At 41.1% G+C, this 21,891-nt stretch overlaps 1 protein-coding gene across 1 annotated transcript in view; it reads right to left on the reverse strand.

Moving 5' to 3' along the window:
* Positions 1-9,717: 9,717 nt before the first annotated feature.
* Positions 9,718-21,891, reverse strand: part of LOC120432628 (ecdysone-induced protein 74EF-like) — a 60,044-nt gene continuing 47,870 nt past the window's right edge. Inside the window, 2 exon segments of the mRNA XM_039597878.2 lie at positions 9,718-12,545; positions 12,548-13,129. Coding sequence (XP_039453812.1) covers positions 12,334-12,545; positions 12,548-13,129 — 794 coding nt within the window. The 3' untranslated portion in view covers positions 9,718-12,333.

Below are 21,891 nucleotides of genomic sequence, written 5' to 3' on the forward strand. Positions count from 1 at the left end.
TCCGGATGGAAGTCCTCCTGGAGGCAAAAGGTTTGCTGGATTGCGTGGCCGAACCGCTGAACCTGGCGGCCTTTGCGGAGCTGCAGTCGGACACGCAGGATCAGAAGCTGCAGAAGCGGGCGCGTCGGGCGGAACGGGTTGCGAAGGACCGGAGCTGCAGGAATCTCTTGGTCAACCGCATAGCCGAGGATCAGCTGGACCACGTGAAGGACGCGCGGACGGCTAAGGAGACATGGGACGCGCTGCGCAACACGTTCGAGCGCGTCGGGATTGCGGGCAAGCTGTTCCTGAAGAAGCGGTTCCAGGAACTCCGCTTGGCTGAAGGCGGGGATGTCCCGGCGTTCCTTGTCCAGTTTGACAAGTTGCTGCGGGAGCTTAAAGCGGCCGGCGTGAAGATGGAAAAGGAGGACGTGGTTTGCCAGCTGCTACTGGCGCTTCCCAGGTCATTCAACGCGCTGGTGACGGCGGTTGAAACGATCGAGCCGAAGGACGTGACCCTTGAGTACATCAAAAAGCGCTTGCTGGACGAACAGGCCAAGCGGAACGGTCAAGATGTTCCAAGTGAAGAGGAGAGCTGTCCTGGTGAGTCGTCGTTCGTCAGCAGGAGAAGAAGAGCGCTAAAGTGCTTCGGATGTGGTGGGTATGGCCACAAACGAGCGGATTGTCCCGACGGACGGTCGGACGAGATGGAATCGGAAAGAAGCTGGAGGTCTGGTAAGTCTGGCAGAGCTAACGTGACCAGCGAAAACCAGATTGCGTTTGGCGTTGCTACGGGCAACGTTGCTGATTGGTCGTCGCCTGCTGTGGGTCGAAAAGTTGAGTGGTTTCTGGATTCTGGAGCGACAAGCCACATGGTGCGGGACAAGTCACTCTTCGAGGAACTGCGGCCGCTGGCTCGGAAGGTGCATATTGCCGTGGCCAAATCGGGACAGTCGCTGGTGGCGGAATCAGTCGGCACGGTACGAGTTAGGATGTTGGTCAAGGGAAGGTCGCTACAGGCTGTAGTCAACGATGTGCTCTACGTGCCTGAGCTGCGAAGCAACCTGTTCTCGGTTCGACGGCTCGAGGACGTTGGAATGACCGTGAAGTTCGCTGGTGGGAGAGTGTCCATTGAAAAGGGAGATCGTATGGTCGGCAGCGGACGTCGATCTGGACAACTATACGCGTTGGACGTTTTCCGGCGTGGTGGTGTTGAAGATGGTGGAAAACCATCCCGCGAGATCGGAGGCGGGAAACCTGCGGAAGAACAAGCTGAAGACGTTCCAGCTGATAAGCCGCCACGAGACTCCGAGAACGAAGGCAAAGAGGTACGAATCGCCTGCTCGTCAGGTAGACAGCCCGGTGTAGCGGAGATACTGGAAGCCAAGGACAAGGAGGGACCCACCGGCGCGCTCCCTTCGCAACCAGAACGTGACAACTGCTCTGCAGATGTGTCCACGAGGCCTAGCGGACGGGAGCGCAAAATCCTGGGTAAGTTCCTTGCAACCGTAACGAGGCTTGGCGGAAGTACTGCTGGTGGACGTTTTACAGATTCCACGACGGAGGACCCCAAGGTGATCCAGGCGAGGGATGCTGGCGCAGGTACGAGTGTCGAAAATCCGGATCCGTTGGATCATAGAATAGAGAAAGATAGAATTGCCACTCATTTACCGACCGGGGGACAAAACTGTGCTGCCTAACTGATGCCAGCGGCGAAACGGGGAACTACAACACCCTGCGCATAATACTGTCAAGAATGTGGAGAACTGGTTGGCACATATATATTATTCATTAAAAATGTAAAATGATTTAAAAAAAACATGGAAAACAAATCAAAACAATTATGAATATTCAAGATAAGTGCATCCCTTAACTAGGATATTTTGCTTTAAATAAGATTAAATGATTTTTATTTCGCATCAGCATTTTTTTTTCTAAATTTCAAGATTATGCCAAATAAGTTGACACCCGTTTTCACTTCTCCAAGACAGTAAAGTAAAGAATCGGAAGAGGAAATGACTATTTTGCCGTTCGGAGTGAAGAAAAGTGGTCGTGGTGTTCTAGCAAAGACTCCGCACTCCAACTTAAACCGCAATTTGCGCCTAATCCTAACGTTCTACCACCTTCACTAGTCTCGTCTTTTCATCCGGCTTCCAAGCACCATTTCACATTTTTGATTGCCAACTGAACGTCAACAAGCCTTTTTCCATCTGTCACTGTCAAACAAAACGCACCCTCCAGAATGCACAGGGCAGTTCCATCAAAGTGCACAGTGCGCATTTCGACTGAAGTTCCCCGTTTCGAGCAGTGGTGGCGCTGTCGGCAGTGTCGCTTGACGTTTACAAGGGGGAATCGGCAAGTGGCAATTCTACCTATCTCTATTCTATGGTTACAGCAATTACACATAAACCTGAACGTTTTTGTTCAAAATATAACAAGTTTAGTGTGTAAAATATTTGAAAAACTTAAAATTTTATTTTTTAGACCAAAATTGAGAAAGTTTACAAAAGCTGGTAACCAATACCAAATCAATTATTTAAGCTTTAGGCTGATTCCAGTGACTGTAAAAATGCAGGGGTCACGTCTCCCTAATTGCACTTTTGTAAACAATTGGTTGTAAAAATAGTATACAAACATTCAATATTACGCCCTTTTAAAATGTTAGTCTTAATTTAAAAAAAATTGAAAATATTTTTTTCGAAAAGATCGGATAATTTCACGAATGTTTCATGTTTCAACAATGAAAATCGGACCATTAGTTGCTGAGATATCGACATTAGAAAATTGTGGGTTGTTTGGGTGAGACTTAGAAAACATCAATTTTCCTGTTTTTAAACCTTTGCATGGCAATATCTCAGCAACTAATGGTCGTATCAACAAAATTCAAAAAAGCAAAATATAGAGAATTTCCTCTGCTTTTCAAAAATATTTTTTTCAAGAGTGGGCAAACATGTGCACTTATTTTAAAAAATCAATAACTGCGACTATTTTCAAAAAAGTTACCTAAAACTGGCTATAATTTGAAAACGGTGCACTTTATCAAAACTTTATCGGTGCACTCGTGAAAACTGAAGTACTTTTTGATTGCAAATTTGATTTTACATCGAAAAATTAAGTTGAAAAATTGTTGGGACCAATATTTCGATTTTTTGACAAAATCAGTTCTGATTCAAAAATTCATAACTCGGTTAAAGATTTTTTGCCCATTCGGAAATGTCTGAAAAGTTGGCATTTGATGTCTCCTAAAAGCCTAAAATATATCAGAAAATAAAAAAAAATAGAAATAGTGTTTTTTTTGCAGATCAAGTTTTAGTGACAAAAAGTGAAATTAAAAATCACCAAATTTTTTTTTACTGTGTTTGATATTTTTTCACAACACTTTTTATCTACAACTTTGCCGAAGACACCATATCGATCAAAAAGTTTCTTCCAAAGATACAGATTTTCGAATTTTCATAAATCATTTTTGTAAGACAGCTGCCAAATTTGTATGAAAAATTATATGGACAAACTAATGATGCAAAATGGCTTTTTTGGGCATGCCGAAGGCAACAAAAAAGTTTGTGCCGGATTAAAAAATACAAAAAAAAATCGAATGAACTAAATCTCAGAGAATTGCTCATGTGTCTTTAATGTTGTGTTATCAACAAAGTTGCAATATATTTTTAATCGCAATTATTTTTAGCAATTTAATGAATGATCAAAACAAATCCGATCGCAGACTATTTTGAGTCAGCCTTGATTGAAAAAACGCAAGAGAGACCGGTCTGAGCCATTCGCTGTAGTACTCGAGTGTAGTAAGAGGGAGAGAGAATATTCAGTCGCGATTGGTGTGGAAGTGACAAACGGTATGAAACGGTCAGATCAGTTGCGTTCGATTTGTATTCGTGTTTTGAGCAATCAGAACCCTTGGTTCAATATACATTTTTTTAAATATAGCATTTTTGTAAGAACAACTGCCACAATTGTATATTGATAATGCAAAATATTTTTTTTTTGACAAAAAATAAAGTACTCACATAACATGAGCTATTAAAAAAATCAAAGAAATTGCTTATTCTTGGAAGAATCGCTCTTCTTGAATTAATACAGATATTTATTTCAAAGAAGTCGATATTTACAAATATTGAAGAGTATTTGCATGCATGTTGTGAATGTATTTTTGAAAATCTTTTCTACCCAAATTTTAAATGAAAATGGTTTTCAAAACAACCAGTAATATTTCGAAAAATTCTCTAAAACACAACGAAGTTTTTTCTTATAATAAATGGAGAAAATTGAAGAGGATCGAAATAAAAATTCCAATCTTTTGTTTGAAAATCGATAGATAAAACTTCGTTTACAAGTACAGTTCAGGCTCGATTATCCGAACGCCTTGGTAAAATTTCACTTCGAATAATCGAATCACGAAAAAAATATTTTGCGGTGTCTTATTTTTTATTGTTGAGGATACGAATGACCCATAAACTACTCTATATTGATTTTAAAATTTAAAATTTAAGTTGGCTGCCCAAATGGTGGCAATGCAATTTTGAAAAAATATTTTTTTTCTAATTTAAAAGACATTCCACAATTCAAATATGACTTAAAGAACTTGAATTTGATGTTCAAAATAAGAAAATAAATAAAAAGATTTTTTTTTTGGTGATTCGATTATCCGAAGTCCCATACAAACTATCAGATAATAGAACTTCGGATAATCGGAACTTCGGATAATCGATGCTTTGGATTATCGAGTCTGCTATCATAACAAATGAAAATGAAACAAAATACCTGTATCAAATGTATACATTTTGAAAGTATTCTGATCTCATGTCAGATTAAAAAGAGTGGCGAGAAGGATTTTCAAAAAAAAAAAATCCACGTGGTTTATGGATGATCCCTGATGAACATAGTAGTTGGGTATAAAAGAAAAATATAACTTCGAAAAGTTAAAATTTCCAAAGCATAAAAATTCTTTTTTTGTAAATAATAGACAAATGGGTGTAAAGCTATGTGGTCGATTGAATTAAAACACAGTTTCTTTTTGTTAAGAAGATTAATTCTTGGTATTTTTATTCAATAAGGTATTTTACACGGTGTTAGATGTATATTTTTTTGTTCATTCCTGATAATTTCGTAATTGTTGTCATATATGTAAGAATAGGGTTTTTGTTTTTATATCTGTATTCAAATTTACCATACCAAGGGTAATACTAGTCTTGTGTTGACCACGCACTCACTTTGTAAGTGCGTTTTTATTTATTTCGTATGCGTTCGTGTACACAGTTGACTGTTTATTTTAATGTATTTTTTTCTTCATTTTTTCCCTGCTGCCTCTACTCTTCATGCTAAGTTAAGACAGAATGTTCTAAGATTTTCTTTTTACGTCAGCCAGCTTCTAATTAATCATGCTCCGTTAGACAGAATCCAGGAAGGTAACTAATATTTTCTTTGCTATTATCGAATCGTGTTCGGTTTCTGCGCTGCTGTTTTGTTGATTTCATTTTTGTGGTGTCTTCGCTAAAATAGAAGATGTCTCCTGGCCAGAAATATGCAGTTGATTTACCTAAAAATAAATATCACCCCGTCGCTTGTGTTTCCCACCGTAAATTCTACTACGAATTAGTCTAATATGCCTTTCAGTTATTGTAAAGATAAAAAACAGTACCTTCTATATAATGCTTCTCTAACGCTATTCGCTAAACAGATTTCTTCGATCTCCGGTGCTGTGCACTCGAATCATCACTCCCTGCTCTCATTCTTATAGAAAAAATCTTCTTTGATATGAAAGTAACCTTTTTTTTGCTTTGAAAAATACACTTTGCTATCGCCATTTTATTGTTCTTGCTTAAACAATGTTCAACTCAAATGTGGTTGTAAATATATAGATAGACATCTGTGGTTGTTATGGTTTATAGTTGAAATGCATCACATATTTTTTTCTGTAAAATCGCTGCAATTAAAATATGTCTTGATTTAAGAGCGAGTCCACGAGCAAAGCATACCCATCTCGCATCGACTTCAGCAATCTGCCTGAAATTTTCAGGGGTTGTTTGTACATATAAAACTAGCATCTGGCCAAAATATGAGCACTCTAGGTCAACGGGAAGTGGGGCAAATCGGGACACCAAGTTTGAAGGTTCAAAAACGTCAAAAATCTTAAAAAGGCTGTAACTTAGGCAAAATTCAATTTAATTTCAAAATTCAAAATGCATCTGAAAGGGCTTGAAAAATGCAACAAAATGCCGGGAGAAGAATATGCTCCTCCCAGCATTTTGTTGCATTTTTTAAGCCCTTTCAGATGCATTTTGAATTTTGAAATTAAATTAAATTTTGCCTAAGTTATAGCCTTTTTAAGATTTTTGACGTTTTTGAACCTTCAAACTTTGTGTCCCGATTTGCCCCACTTCCCGTTGCCCTAAAGTGCTCATATTTTGGCCAGATGCTAGTTTTATATATATACAAACAACCCCTGAAAATTTCAGGCAGATTGGTGAGGTCCAAACGACGTTCCATACAAAGGGGTATGCCCTGTTCGTGGACTCGCTCTTAAACAAATGATGAAAAATATAACTTTAAACTGTCTTTCTCTTCCAAGATTTACCATTCCATTGATTTAATTATTTACTCTCGACTTATTTCCATGATAGATATTTTTTTTATAAATGCTTGCCGTGACTTTCAATGAGATTTTTTTTTTTCATATTTTAAGAATGCTTCACATAGCTTGCCGTTTTTTAATGTTTTAATGTTTTCTAGTATAGATGCAAGTTGCTTGCACAATAATGGTAGGGTATAATTTTAAGGTTTCAATTCAAGTCTTTTCTCATTCGCTATAAATGTGTGTGTGTTTGTGTGTGTGGATTATTCGCAAGTAGTCTTTGCTAGTCGTATATTATTTTATAAAAATTCTACATTTTGCATTATCAATTGTTTTACTTTTTATTTGGTTGAGAGCGAAAAGTTTTATGGTTTGCTTGGGCTGGGTCTGAGAAATATTACATTTATATCTTTTTGTTTTGTTTTGTATAAGACAGTATCGGTCAGTATAAACTAAAAGCTACGACTTATACTTTCGCGCTGGGCAAAGGAATACCATTCGTGCGTGTTTATTTTTCATACTTTTTCTTAATGTTAGTTGATTTACTTGGTTTGAGAAATTTTGCTAGTTTCGACATCAGTACGATTTTTCAAGCTACAAGAGCGACGACTTCTGCTTTCATGTTTTGTTTTTTTTTGTTTAGTTTTTAATGATAAGATGAATATAACTTTTAATCTTTTCTTTGCTTAATCGACTTGGTTGTATTTGTTGTGAAACTTCTGATTCTGAGGTAATTTTCAAAGATGTACATCGTTTTTCTCTTGTTTGTATGTTTTTCTTAGCATTTTAATGTATAATGATACATTTATTAGATGATATTTCATTTCAAACAGACTCAATAAAAGATCTGAAAACAAAAGTCTAAACGATCTCAAGTTTTATAATTGATTTAGTGCATTAGGCTAAGTTAAACATTGCTCGTACAAACGGAAAGTTCGAGATCATCTGTACAGTTTAACAAATTTGCTACTCTTTAGTTAAATGAGAATAATTTGACACGTGGCTCAATATTTGTGGAGGTGTTTGAATTTAAACCATTCAGCATTTTCTGTGGTCAATTTACTCTACTTTTTGCTGTGATATCCTTTTTGAGGGGGTTGGAAAATTTGACTATATTTTAATACTTCTGTGAGGTACTGTCCATTTGTATTTTAAGTTGGAATCGTTGCGTCTGTGTACTGTCGAGTTGCCTTTTGTTTTGTAAATGTGAGTTTTTCTTTGTGAGTTTTTTTGGGTGTTTGTTCTTTTCAATTGGACTATAATTTGTAACTTTATTTTTTTGTAAGTTTAGTTTTGATCTCTCTTGTCTTTTTTTTGCTAAGTATATGAAGATATAATTTTGCTACAATCTGGTTACTCCATACAATTGCATGTGTCGGCGTGGATTCGACATAATTTAACTAATTTGATTTTTATTTATTTTGCTACAAGATTAAAAAAAACAAAATTTTACATTTATGGCATGAGGTTGAAAGTGGGTGATTCGATTAGATTTTGCAAACGGCACAAATAGAGCGATTTTGTGATGACTTTTTTGTGTGTTCCACAAATGTGGACATACTTGTTTCGTGTTACAAAAATATGTACAAATTGCACACGTTTCATTTGCTTTACTTGCGTTAACGATAAGTCAAAAGTTTGGACCACATAAAATAAGAACTTTTTCTCTATCCTTGTAATTTTCTTATTGCGATGAGTTAGTTTTTAAGGGTTACTTTTACTTGATAGCGAATATTTAAATCGTACCTACAAAAATCTCCCACGATTTTTTTTCTTCACTTTTTTTATAAATTTTGACGGTGTGGAGTTAAGTTTTTCTCACGTTTCGAAACCACTCGTTAGTTCTGATCGAAAATAAAGTACAGAAAGTAGAAACCATAACGTCCCTTTCGTCTAGCCTACAATTTTGATACCGAAGTTTTAAACGATTTATCACATTCATTTACCTTGATTTTATTCTTTTTAGCTTAGCCAATTTGCTTCTTTTTTGCTTCGCACAGCCAATCAGTTCGTTTTTTTGTTTTTGCTTCCAAAACTCAGCTCTTTTTCCATGTGTGTTTTTTTTTGTTGTTTCAAATGATTTTTCCTAGTTTTTTTTTGTTTTAATTTTGTGTTCAGTCTTATGCCAATTCGCTCCCTTTCCAATACCGTTACGTTTTTTTTTCTCCGCTTAATAGAAACAATTCGTTTTAATTTGCCAATTTGTCCCTACCATTAAAAATGTTGACAAACAGAAAATTAGTCGACCAAAAAAAGTTAACTCCAGCACCAGGTTTGAATTATTTTTATGTGGATCTTTCATTTTTTATGCTGCTGCTTCTAAAGGGCTTTTACAGAGAGTGAATGTTCGTGATATTTTTTTTATTTTGCTCAAAGTGACTTTGGATTAATAAACATTTACGCTTTTGCCAATTGTTTACTCTACCTAAACGAGACTTGTGTCCACGGCGTGACTCTGTGAGTTTCGTGGGTGTGATTTAGAGTGTAAACTTTTTATGAGTTTTTTGTTTGCTAATTTTTCTTTTATGCATTTGCTATAGGTTCAAAAATACAGTTAGACTAAAAATTACCAACATTCTACAGATTTTTTTAGCGATCGTGCGCAAGTCTTCCAAATTTCTTTCATTTACTGTGATTTCCTGACGAGTTTTCTTTTTTTTTACTTCCCACAAATTGGAATTGGTGAATGCAATGATATTGCTCAGTATGTAAAATTGAACTGCATTTTATGTTTTTTCTACTAAATTATAAACATATAAAAAAGTGGATAGAAAAAAATAAATGCTTGAAGCAATCTCATAAAAATATAAAAACGCGATTCAAATTTCAATTTGATGTCTCAAAATGCAGCTGCTCCTGTGTTTTGATACTGGTGCATAACGCCTAACGGTATGCAACACACACAGACCAGAGAGAGTAAGCGTTTGCGTTTGTTTCCTCTCTCCTTTTGGAAAGCGCCCGAATGTATGCAACTTTCCTGCAGTGACAAACGCTTATGCAGCTGTTTCTCAGTGTTGCAGTTTGCTTGGATACACTTACACGCTCAACAAAGGTTGGTTAAAATAATAAGACAAACGAAAGTTTTGGGTAAACAAACAAATTGTGGGATTTTGAGAAGGGAAAAGGTGAAATCAAAGAACATAAAATAAACGGGGTTATTTCAAATTAAATTATATGATTTTTATTTTCTTTTTTCTAGCTTATAATTTTTATATATAAAATTTGCAACATTTAAAGTATAATTAATATACACATAACAAATGATTCTAAACTTTTCCTTCGCCATTTTTGTGTTATTTTTTTAGATGTATGCATTCCGCACTTTGATCTTCTCTTTTCAGAAACGTTTCCTTTTTTGTTTTGTTTTGTTTTTTTTTTCTGGCTTGTGTTATGTATAGAATTACTCTTTAATCATAAATGTTTTACGTCTAATCATCTTTACCGCGTAAAAACTATCAAACTATCCTCTTTTTCCTTCAAGCTTCATTCTATACTCTTTTTTCGCTTCTTCTACTTTTGTGTGGGTTGCGTTTTTGCTTTTTCAAGAATACAGTTTGCCAAACGTTTTTTGATGCTGTTTCTAGTTTAGTTTTGAGTTTTGGTTTTTCGACAGCGAGCTCGCACAGAACAGAGCCTCCATTACTTTCTGCTCGATTTTCTAAAAATCTTGCTTGTTGTTTACTTTTTGTTTGTGTTTTGCGGGGGTAGACACACTTTCTTTCTACTTGTTACTTCTTGATTTGGTTCATTGCACATACTTGTCGTTCGATCTATTACACTTGTTTCGTTACTCTCTCATTTTTTTTGACGTGGGAAGTTGAAAAACTTGTAACAGATTCAATATTTTTTTTTTGGGGTAGACTCGGCGTGTGTGTCTGCGTGTTTTGTTTGATTTTGGGTAAGAAAAAATATAGAACAAAAAGCGCGTAAAATCCAAAGAGGGAACAGGCAGTTGAGCGTGTTTGGCGTGGAGGAAAAATCCTCCACAAAAAAGCTAGCACGAGTGGAACGTCGGCGTGAGCGGGCACAATCTGCGCGCAGTACTAGGTTCGATTCAGCGTACTAGAACGGGTGAGTAAATTTTACGCTAAGCTAGTGTTATGCACCAATGTCCGGTCACTCTCTCACTCTTCGAATATACATGGCAGTGTCGAGTTGGATTTTGGTAGGCATCGTGTTAATTTTATTTGATTTTCGCCAAAAGTTTGGATTGCGTTCGATCGAATCTAGTACTGCTTCGGGGACAGAATTTTGCAGGCGCGCCGCGTCCAGGATCACAAAATAACACTCAAATTGGGAGAAATCAAAAACTCATTGCTCTCGCAAGCTTGTATGTACACACGGTGAGGAAACCAAAATAATTTCGCGATTTAAAAATATTTTTTGTTTGTTTGCCTTTCAATAAAAATAAATTAATGAGATCAAGATTCTAAAGAAACTTCGTTTTATTCTCTTTTAAAATTCTTGTCAGCTCTTGCGTGTCTGAGTGAGTGTGTGTTCGGATTCGGCTCATTTTTTTCACGTTTTAGTTTGCTGCTTTTTTCCTAACTCTTTTTGATTTTCGGTTTGTATCACTTTGATTGACAATTTCTTAGAAACGAAGGGGGGAGCGTGGGGGCGGGAAGGCTTCTTAAACGAATAAAACAATTAAAAGAAGAGGTTGAGAGAATGGGGGGCAGTGAGTTGTAGTATTCCTTAAAAACGATAACGCTCGCAAGATATGTTAAAATTAAAGAATTTTAGAAAGTACAGCGAAAGAACCTCTTAAAAACAAAATACTTGCACTTAAAAAATATTTTTACACTTGATTACAGCTGATTGCATTCTAGCGGATACAAAAAAAAAACTTACGCAACTAAAGAGCCTTACAAGTCTAAACCTTAACGAATAGTACAAAAAAATTTACACAAAAATTTACATCCTCTCAGCACGTGTGTGAGTGTGGTTTTGCTTTCGCCAATAATATTTTAAAATGAGTTCCAAGAAAAGAATAAAAAAGCTCTAACTTTAGAAAAAAACAAACAAAAAAACTTGGTTAAAACTAGCGCCAGTAAGCTAAATGAATCGGAAGAAGAAGAAACTAACCCCGGTGACCGCGAGGCGTTTGAGGACGCACACACACAATTACTATGTTTTGATTCGATTTGTACTTCTCTTGTTTGACACGTGTGTTTGTTCAATAAACTGCTGTGTGTTTTTTTCTGCGTGGATGGTTCCTTTTAACGCAAACGAGTGCGTTCAAAGCGGAGCTGTCAGTTTCGGAACAGTTTTGAACGCACTCCGTGCACGCCAATCGGAACCGCGCCGCATTTGTGGTTAAAATGTAATCTGCTTGCGCCAATGTCCTCTCGGGGGTAACAAAAACTTAAAAAGTAGTGGATTTTAAAACTTGACCATTAAAAAACAAATTAAATCGGTTTAAACGAAAAAGCGCAACACTGTTAGCTATTTTCCCTCCTTTTTATTGTCTTTTTCGTGTGTTTGTGTTTTGTTTTGCGTAATATTATCTTGATTTTCTCGCGATTTTCTGTGTGAGTGTGTTGGTGTGGGTTTTTAACTTAAATAAATTATAATTTACACAAAATAAACATAATATTACAGCTTAACGAGCTAATATGATACAGGGCTTAACTAAAACGCGAGGATCTGCGCGAAGGTTGGGAAGATCACTCGCTCTCTCAAAGTAATAGAAATAAATATCAAAAAAGAAAAAAAAAACGTAACTCAAAGCTCATCATTCAGCACGCGGTTCCGTACACGCTAAATCATAACTAATCGGAAGTAGTTGTAGTAGTAGTAATAGTATCTCTCTTACTCATTCTCTGTACAAAGTAGGCCGCGATGGGACAACGCGCCGGAAACCGGACTAGTGTGTGTACTTTTGTGTTTGTTTGTGGCGGCGCAGCTCGCCCAGGTCGTACCTCTATGTGCCCGTACAGTCGATCTCGACGATGTCCTTCGGGACGTCCACGAACTGGTACACGAGTCGCTGGCCGTCGACCTTGGCCAGGATTCCGCGCTGGTAGTAATACCGGAGGGCGCGCCCCATCGTTTCGTAGTTCATGTCCGGTTTGTTCTTGTGCATGCCCCACAGCTTGGAGACGGCCTTCGAGTCGACGAGCTTGAAGACGCCCTTGTCCCGGTTCGTCCACTTGATGAACCGCGGGCAGTACTCGCGGTCCTGCAGCAGCTTGAGCAGAAACTCCCACAGGTACGTGGTCGAGCCCTCGCGTGACTTCCGCTTCACGCCCATCTCCAGCTTCGGCTTCTTGGGCTTCTTGAGCTTGCGCGGCGGGAATCCGAGCTCTAGCATGTAGCTCAGATCGTCCGGACAGCTCGAGGTGACGCTCTGCGGGTGGTGGTGGTGCAGGCCCTGCACCATAACGGGGCCGCCGTTCCCTACGTGCTGATGCTGGCCGGTTACGTGCTGGTACGGGTGCTGACCCATGCCCGGCTGGGGACCGGGCTGATTGCCGCGTGGCGGCGACGGCGTCGGGAAGTGCGACGACGGATAGCCGGCCGCGGCCGCCGCGTTCATCGAGTGCAGGTAGTGGTAGTTGTCGGCAACTGTAAGAAGAGAGAGAAAGTGGTGTTATTTATAGTGCGTGAGTTGGTGTGGGTGAAAACTGCATAATCGCTATCCTTGGCCGGTGACATTGAACTTGTTTCCAGATCCCCAACGCCCCCTAGTGATGGGGGGATAGCCTCTCTCCCATGACCCGCGGTGACTTCTATTATTATTCCGGGCTGTTATCAGCGCGAGCGTGTGTGAGTGAGCAGTGCAACCCCCCCTCAAAGTGTATATTGTGTAACCGGGGCTCGGGAACAGAGGCTGCTGCTGCTGCCGGTGCTGATAATGGCTGTTATCGGACTACGACTACGAAGAAGAGGGGGCTTAACTTGTGCACTCTGTTTGTTGGGAATGGGGAGGAATGCACTTCCAACTTGTTTCCCCTTTGCAACAATGTGATCAAAATAGAAATTAGGAGAAATTCTCGGCATTCGTTTCTAACTCCATCCAATGTGCTGATTTTCACTATTTAAACAACTTATTTTGTAAAACTGTTGATAGAAACTTGCTTGTTCACTTTCAATTGAGCTATTTATCAATTGATTTTAGTTGAAAACGCTTTTTATTTGCTGTAATTGAACGTCAAAGCGCTGATGTGCCAACATTAGAGGCACGATGGAGTTAGATGCAGTTTCCCTATGCAATTTTATTTTTCGAAGAAGATTTCGAAAATAGAAAAGTTTTGAAACGAAATCTCTGGCAACACTGCACACCCCCTTTGCTTGCATTTGGCGCTATGCTGTCAGTTACTGTCAAAGCATGTCATGGCTTTAACGGTTTGGTCGGGTGACTGAAAACTACTAATTGATTAGAAGGAAGTTTTGAAAAATCGACCGACCAAACCGTTAAACCAAATAATAATTTACAGTTAACGTTGAGAAACAATTGGGTAAATTAGCAATCAATTTGTTTCCGTTTATACGGAAAGTAGCTCGTCTACCGTCACCTGCTGCAAAGTTTTGATTTATTTAGTGCAATTTTAGAGAGTATAAACGTTTAGAAAAGTGAAAAGTTGTGAAATTAACGTATGCAAGCAGTGACATAACCTAACTTTTCTGCACCCTCAGCAAACGTCAAACTCTAAAAGGGAAGTCAACTTTGTTGTCAATACCTAAATTTTCCTAAAAAAAAATGAAAAAGTTCGAGTAATTGTAGACTCCCCTCGCAAAAACAACGCCAGGATTTAGCCGCGGCCCTTAATCGCGCCCATCCACCGCGCCCAATCGCCAGGAAAGACAGTTTGGCTACGGCTGCACACTTCTTCGTGCGTTCGCAGCGCGCAAAAAAGGTAGGCACAAAGACCGGAAAGGAAGCAAAGGATAATGAACGAGAAAATTGCCGGTTCTGCGCCGAGGATGTTCGCGCGGCGAGTGCAACAGCCGAGATGCACTTCTTCGAACTTCTTTGATGAAGAAGACTCGCGCTGCATCCTCCTAAGCTCTCTCAAGTTGGGATTCAGACAAGAGGTTGGGGATGGGGGCAAAATTTATTGAACAAGTCAGACGCGCGGGATCTCCAGGAAAAATACCTGTGCGACGACGACGAAGCAGCGGCGCAACAGATGCAACGCTGGATGCAGCCAATGACCAGGAAACAGACATCGTCAGGAGTGACCTTCAAATGCTTAGGTTTTTTGCTCCCTCCCGTTGTGCGCCGCCGCCGCCGCCGGGAAGATGCACTGCAGAAGGGCTGATGATACGTTTTAGACACCTCGCTCTGAACTCAGTGCAGTAGTGGTTGCACTTCTTCAGGTGCGCGATTATGCTTTAAAGCTCCATTATCTTAATCTTTGAGGGCTGGTTCTGGCATGGCCAGTCTTTGTGTGAGTGTGGAGAGCAGACCCGCTGCTAGATTCAGATAAGCCGGCTTGCAGAACCGGCAGCACCGCTGAATGAATATTAAAGAAGGCAGATCGGAGCAACGTACAGGAAGAGCCCAGCGCAAACCAATAAAAGTGATTAATTCGGCTCGCGCGAACGTCCCGAACTCGTACAGATAGAAATGTAGACATCGTCGTCGTCGTAGACTCTCTCTCTAGTCATCGGTAATTGGTTTCAATTGGATAATGATGGTCGCGCGAACGTTGCCGACCAAAACTGTGCCACGAAGTCGAAAAAGCTGTCGATGGCGGGCGCGAAAAAGGGCTGACCTTCTATCGAGCGATCACCCTATAGCTAGAAGCCCGTGCGCCAACACCATACCAACGTCCATGTGGTCGCGAGGAAGAAGGCCAATAGAGATGCACCGTGGTTGCATCGCGGTTGCAGCAAATCCAGCGACCCCCAAAGGTATATAAATATTCAGAGTCCGAAGAAGTCGCGTCGCGTCTTCCTTCTCTCTCTTGTATTTTTTTCCTTCTCCGCAGTCGCGAGTTCGGTGTGTCTAATGCAGGCGCAAACGTAGCAAGGTGCCGAAAGGCCATCGTACCCCGGAGACCTACGACGAGTCTCCGCGGAGATATTGCAAATCTTCCTCTTTGCGAGCTTGTGTTGCAACCGCCCTATGCTTGTGTTGGAGTGCAGTTCTTGCGCGATGCTTCTGCATCGCGGATGCATTTAGAAAGAAGGCAGAAAAAAAACATGGTTGGGCTATAAAAAGCGCCAACATGGAAGAGCCACTTTGAAAGCGAGTTTGTTTGTGTTGCGCCACAGCCAAAACACTTTCATTTCGTTTTTTTCTTGGAAATGGGTTTAAACGTCAGAAAAGTTCAACTGACAGCCTGTCAGTTTATGACGTTTGGATCGACCCCTGAAGATGCATCTTTGCTAGTCGAAACGTCGAATAAATTTATAAGTCGAACACAATACGGAAGCCGGTACAAAAAGGTCCGGTCCAATCGGATTAACCCGTCCGCGACTATTTGCCATGTCGGCGCCCCCCCCTCGACCTTACATTGTAGTAAACGAATCGCGCGTACTTTACTTAATTTGATTACACAATTCCGCTTCGACCCGGGCCGACGAATACGGCCAATGTCAGCGCGAGGTTATGTCACATTCTGGGGGGTAGGCGCCTTGCGCCGCGGAAATCAATAAGCTTTTCCAGTCTGGAGCGTCCCCAAACAATGGCCTAATCCGGCTTGTTATTTTTTCGCGCGGCTTTTACCCCATCAAGCAGTGCTCCCATATTTATTTTTTTTCCTGTTCCTCTTCCGCCCGAGCTCACACCCAATGTTTGTTGTTTACTCGTACAAATGCAGCAGCTTTTAGCGCGAGCGATAGAGGGAAGTACGCAAAACGGGGAATGGCCGGAGCTCCCCATATTTTTTTTTCGGCGAGGTTCAGCAGTTGCATCTGTACCGTTGGCGTGACCTTCAACGTGGGCACCAAAGACAATGTGTCGATGACCAGGTTCGCTTCCTACTTGTCCTGCGGAAATCTGATTGAACCCATGCAGCAAAAGTGTTGCTTAAACTCAACTTCAACAGAAAATCTTTTAAACGTGTAGCGATTAATGTAAACAAAGAGCTGCCAAGATGTTTTGAACACAACACAACTTTTCAAGGCATTTCAGAGGAAAAATATTATGCAAAGTGCTCTCCAAAGAAGCTTATCGGAGTGCACCCGACGACACCTGTTTGGTCTGATAACAAAATTGCACTTCTAAAAATGGGAGCACAAAAAGTTCCCACTCTAACTTTTGCGTCAGGGGCAACAATCTAATCTGCGCCAGCAAATGCAGCTTGATAAGCTTCTTCCTTTTGTTTCCCCGAAAAAAAAATGATTAGGTTTGCCCACCGTAAAAACAGAGATGCAAATGAAGGCCCCCCTCCCCTCTGAGTACGTGATTTGAATCTGGATGACTTCAAAAATTGGCAACTTTAAAATCTCGGCGGAACGTCCTTCGGACGTGTCCTTTCAACTCTCCTAAATAAGCAAGGAGAAGGTTCCCGTTCAAGGTGACACCACAGGCTGCGCAATGCAACCCGAAATACACAACGGAACAGCACTGCAGTAAATAAGCCAACAAACTTTCCCTTTCCTCCCCTTCAAACGGAACTCTCCCTTTTTTTTCTTTCGGAGGTTGAGAACGAAACTCCTCCCCCTTGGACTCTAGCTCTCCTTCTTTCTCTAGCTTTCTAAGTTTGGTCTGTGTTCTAAGCCCTTGGAGGTTACATTTTCTAATAGGAAAAGGTTGCAGTTCTTTTTACGGCATGGCAAGTCGTCTGCCCCTTTTAAAGCGACAAAGTCAAAACTGACAGCATTTTGCTGACAACTGTCAATTTTTGTTCTAAACGCTAAATAAATCAAAGCGATTCTTGAGTTTACTGTACCTTTGCTGCATGGGTCTAGTCAAACCAATCGAGTAAAACCTACTGTGTTTTGCTCGATTGTTACCTCCGTTTGACAGTTCTCTTGCTTCGACGGGTGCGTTTGATTTGAGTTGACCGGTCTCTAATGACAGCAGGTTCTCTACCTTTTAAGTTAAAGGCACAAAGTCATCCAAGCCAAGTCTGCTCCATTGCGAGCAGCGCATCAAAACTGACAGCATTTTCCAGACAGTTGTCAATATCGCTTCAACACGCTAAACAAATCAACACGACTCTTGAGTTTAGCGTAAGTTTGCTGCACGGGTCCAGTTCACTTCCTGAAAGCTTCCGAACAAGTCCAAGGCGCTGAATTCAATGCAAATTCAAACGGCGAACCAGTTCAAAGCTGGTCGTCAGGACGTCACCCCGATAAATCGGCGTATTGTTATTAATTAAATCGCGAAATTATTGTAATCACTCCGGGCGCGGTCACCTCACTCAACAAAGGGATATTTAAAGTCGGTTTATTGCCCGGCAAATATGGTGACCGTTTTGAGTTCCCCCTTTTTCGGGATGGGTTGAGCGAGACGCTTCCTGTCATTTGGCGCACAGGAAGTCGTAGGTGGCGCGTTCAGTCGGATCACGTCTCCGACGCGCGGCTTCCGCGTGTCGGGAGTGAAATTTTGGATGCATTTTTCTTCGCGGCAATAATGGCACGATTTTTTGTTTCGCTTCTCCCCGTGGAGATCTTTAACATATTGAGGGATAAAGCTGGCGGAAAGCTAATTTGAGAAAATATTAAGGCCCGCCCACATCAGGTTTCGCTCGCTCGCTGCACACATGTGTGAGGGGTAGCAGGAGATGCAGGCTGATTTGCCTTTTTACGACACTGTTTTACCCTCCCGCGACACCGACTTCCTGAAAGACGTAAATAAAACTGTCATTTTGGCAATTTTTCGCTTAACTCGCTCTTTATCCTCATCTGGCGATGTTTAAGGCAGTGAAAGAGAGTGCGCGCGAACTGTCATTAATAAAAATTCTCGACTGCAGCCGGAGCCGGTCTGTTTATTATGGCTGTGGATCATCCGATTTACACTTCTTGAGCGATCTTTTCAGAAAGAAGAGAAAAAAAGCCGGACGACTTTTTTGTGATTACTTAATTTGAGTCAATTTGAGGATTTCACGCGTGTCTCGATCGCGCTGGGGTCAACGCGCCGAGCGCGCGACTCCATTATGGCGGAAATGACAGTTGTGAGATGTCGCGCGTGCGAGCGCGCTATAAAAAAGGTGGCGCACCCAGTGCATCCTAGAATTGTGATTGCGAACGGAAATCCATATATTGTGGCGTGGTCTTGTGCATTTCCAATGAAGCGCCATCAATCAGAGGTTGGGGAAGTTCTGGATGATTCAATTCGTGTTGCCATAAAACTGTGGTTTGGTTCGGTTTCGCCTACTTTGACGCGTTGCAGAAAAAACGACCTTCCAAAGGTTCTTCCAAGCTTTCGAACACCTTCGCCAACAGGTCGTGTACTTCCGCTTCGCAGCGACCAGCGCCGACACAAAAGAATCTCTTTCGTCATCGCGTCGACTTGCAGGGTTGCCAAATCGGTTGCATAAAACTGTTGATTTCCCTGCACCACAAACACCCGCGCAACTGACTGACAGCCACGCCACGTGCACAATGCCCAGCCCGCGCGGACCGGAAGAGTTTAGTTTTGCAATAAATGGCCGCTACCGGTCGGTCGTCGAGAGAGGGGGCGTTCTATACCGTTCCATAACATGGCCTGCTCGAGCTGTTTTGTTTACTACCGTCGTTCTACATGTGTTCGCCCCGGCCACTCGCGATTTCAGTTCAGAGACCTGCCGCTCCGCGGCACATGTCTGCGCACCGCGGAGTTGACCTTCAGCAAAGCTTTTCCACTCCATAGGGCCGGGCGCCTAGAACAGCCGGTTTCGGAAAGCGGAAAACAAACCGCGAATGCAGCAGCATTCCGCGGCCACCTTGGATGACTTGGCGTGACTTGGAGGGTTTTGCAGAACTGTGACCGCCAACTGTGACCGCGGCAGGGTCTACGCTCGCCAGCTGGGGTTCTTGTTTTGACTTGTGTGTGTGTGTTGTTTGGTCATCTTTGTTTGCAGCTGGATTTGCATTTTTTGAGGTTTGTTTGTTTTGCGAGCAGTTATGCAATGTCAACGTGACGCCTTATCAGTCAGCAGTCGCGGCGTCCAAGGCGTTTCCAGGTGTTGCATTACGCAAAGACCCCTTCGGCAACGTCGGCTGAAGGTTTTTTGACGTTTCTGGCGGCACTGGTTCACTGACAGCATTTTAAAGAAGTCGCCTTAAAACATAGAACAATATTCAAGATTCAATAAAGCAACTCAAAAACAAATTTTGACAGCTAGCTGTCCCCTCTGCACCTTTATGCGCTCGAATTTCGTCCAATTCCGTCACGTATGCATTTTACGCTGCGCTTATCGCGCCCTCTTCCCCCGTCCTCCTGTTTGGCTTCCCCGCGAGCCGCCAGTGTGCCGTTATCAAATTGAGAGATTCGACGGAAACGTGCACGCGTCCTGGTGACGAGTAGAAGCACTACGCAACGATGTTCGGAATGCCAGCGTGCTTGGAAATATTATTTTTTTTGCAGTTTTTGATTTTTATTTCATTCAAATATTTTTTAACGTCGATGAAAGTTATTGTAAAGTGTGGCAATTGCATAAACGAATCGAATGATTTATAAACCATAGAGGCTGAAGTAATTTTTCATGTTTTTTCCTCAAATTTACCAAAAAGATCTTTTGAAAAATTGATTTAAATAAGATTTATTTGATTGATAATGCTGCTTATGTGTGTATTATTGATAGAACAAACTATAAGAGTCATATTACAGCATAATTACAATAATTTTCTCAAAAAATTGCCAGTTATTCGATTTTTTCCAAAAAATTCCAAAAAATCACCAAAATGCATTTTGAAGGTCAATATTTTGGTCAAACGGGAAGAAAAGTAAAGTATAAACACTTTTACATAATATTTCATCATTACTTTTAACTTGTGCAACATTTAACTCAAGTTATCCAAAATATCGATCATCTTTTTAGAAAAATCGTTTAAATAAAATACCAGTACAATTAATCATTACAAATCACCACGCATTATGATCGTTAGCGAAATTGCCACACATTGCAATACCCCACTTTTCTGAAAATGCTTGATTTTTCATTATAAACGCGATTTTCCCTAAAATCTGCTCAAACTGTATGGGGGCTGTCATTCCGAACACCGCTGGAACAACAGCGAACCTAGCGGAAAAAATGTCGTCGAATTCTTCAAATTGAGTTATTACCGTTCGTCACTCTTCCTGACAGCAACAGTGTGTGCGTACTCTATAGAGCGTTCGCAAAATTGTATAAGAAGGCAAATAAATAATAATCCACGTAAAATAAAAGTGCAAACTCGATGGGGTAAGGCGTAAATTTTTTGAGGTTTGGCCATTTTTGACAGTTCGGTTGACATTTGATGTTATGATCAAAAAATGATCAAATCTTAATTTTTTCATGAAAAGGCGTTCAATAACTGCATAATAACCCCCTCCGGTACTCCTGACCAGCGGCGCGGCAGGAGAAAGAGCAGGGATTTCGAGAGGAGGAAGTATGTGCTTGACGACAACAACAAATAAATATATAAAATGTCCCACCGGAGAGCGAGCGCGGAGATTGCTGCACGGTGCAAAATAATGTGCAACTGCGCGGCGCGGCGTGAGCTTAGAACACACGGTCGGTTTGCGATAAAAACGCGCGCAAACGCGCACGTCATCGCGGGTCATCGAACGCGGGCGCCATATTTTCCACTTGAAGGGGGGCTCGGTAGGGAATTACGTAACGTGGGCTTTCGAAATCTGAGCAAGGGCATTAATTATGCTTCTTTTAAGTTGTATTTGCATTCCGAAGCTGTACAAGTCAGAGCAATCTAAATGAAATGTTCGCCGACGTCTTCCTGATTGCATTTTTCCGCAAATGAGGGCACAAAAACAAACCGCAAAAGTGACATTCATCAACTTCAAAATAACTTCTTTCTGTTGATCGCGCGTCGTTTACAGAAGAAGGAAGGATGCAAATAGCACACAAACAGCGTTTATTTCTGGAGTAACATTTGATGGTGGCGCACTGCATCGCAGCTTGCTGCGAAAAAAAAACACACGAAAACATCTGTCACAGACGAGAATAACGCGAAATTAATCTTTTATTGCCGCCACGGGATGACAGGATGCTTTATTTTTGGGGTCTCCCCCCCAACCCGAAATAAAACGCACGTTGCAACGCGTGGTTGATGGCCCAAACAAAAATGTTCCGAGCAGTTTTCTTTACATTTTCACTTGACAGTGAAAATGAGCGATTGCAGCAGGATCTCGGGGTTTTCACTGCCACCACCGCTGTCGGTGACAGCGACATTTCCGCTTAATTCGCGGGGTTAAGCCGTGAAAGCAGGGGTCGCTGACTTTTTTGGGACTT

This window comes from Culex pipiens, chromosome 3 (genome assembly GCF_016801865.2).
Source record: "Culex pipiens pallens isolate TS chromosome 3, TS_CPP_V2, whole genome shotgun sequence".
Classification (NCBI taxonomy): Eukaryota; Metazoa; Arthropoda; class Insecta; order Diptera; family Culicidae; genus Culex; species Culex pipiens.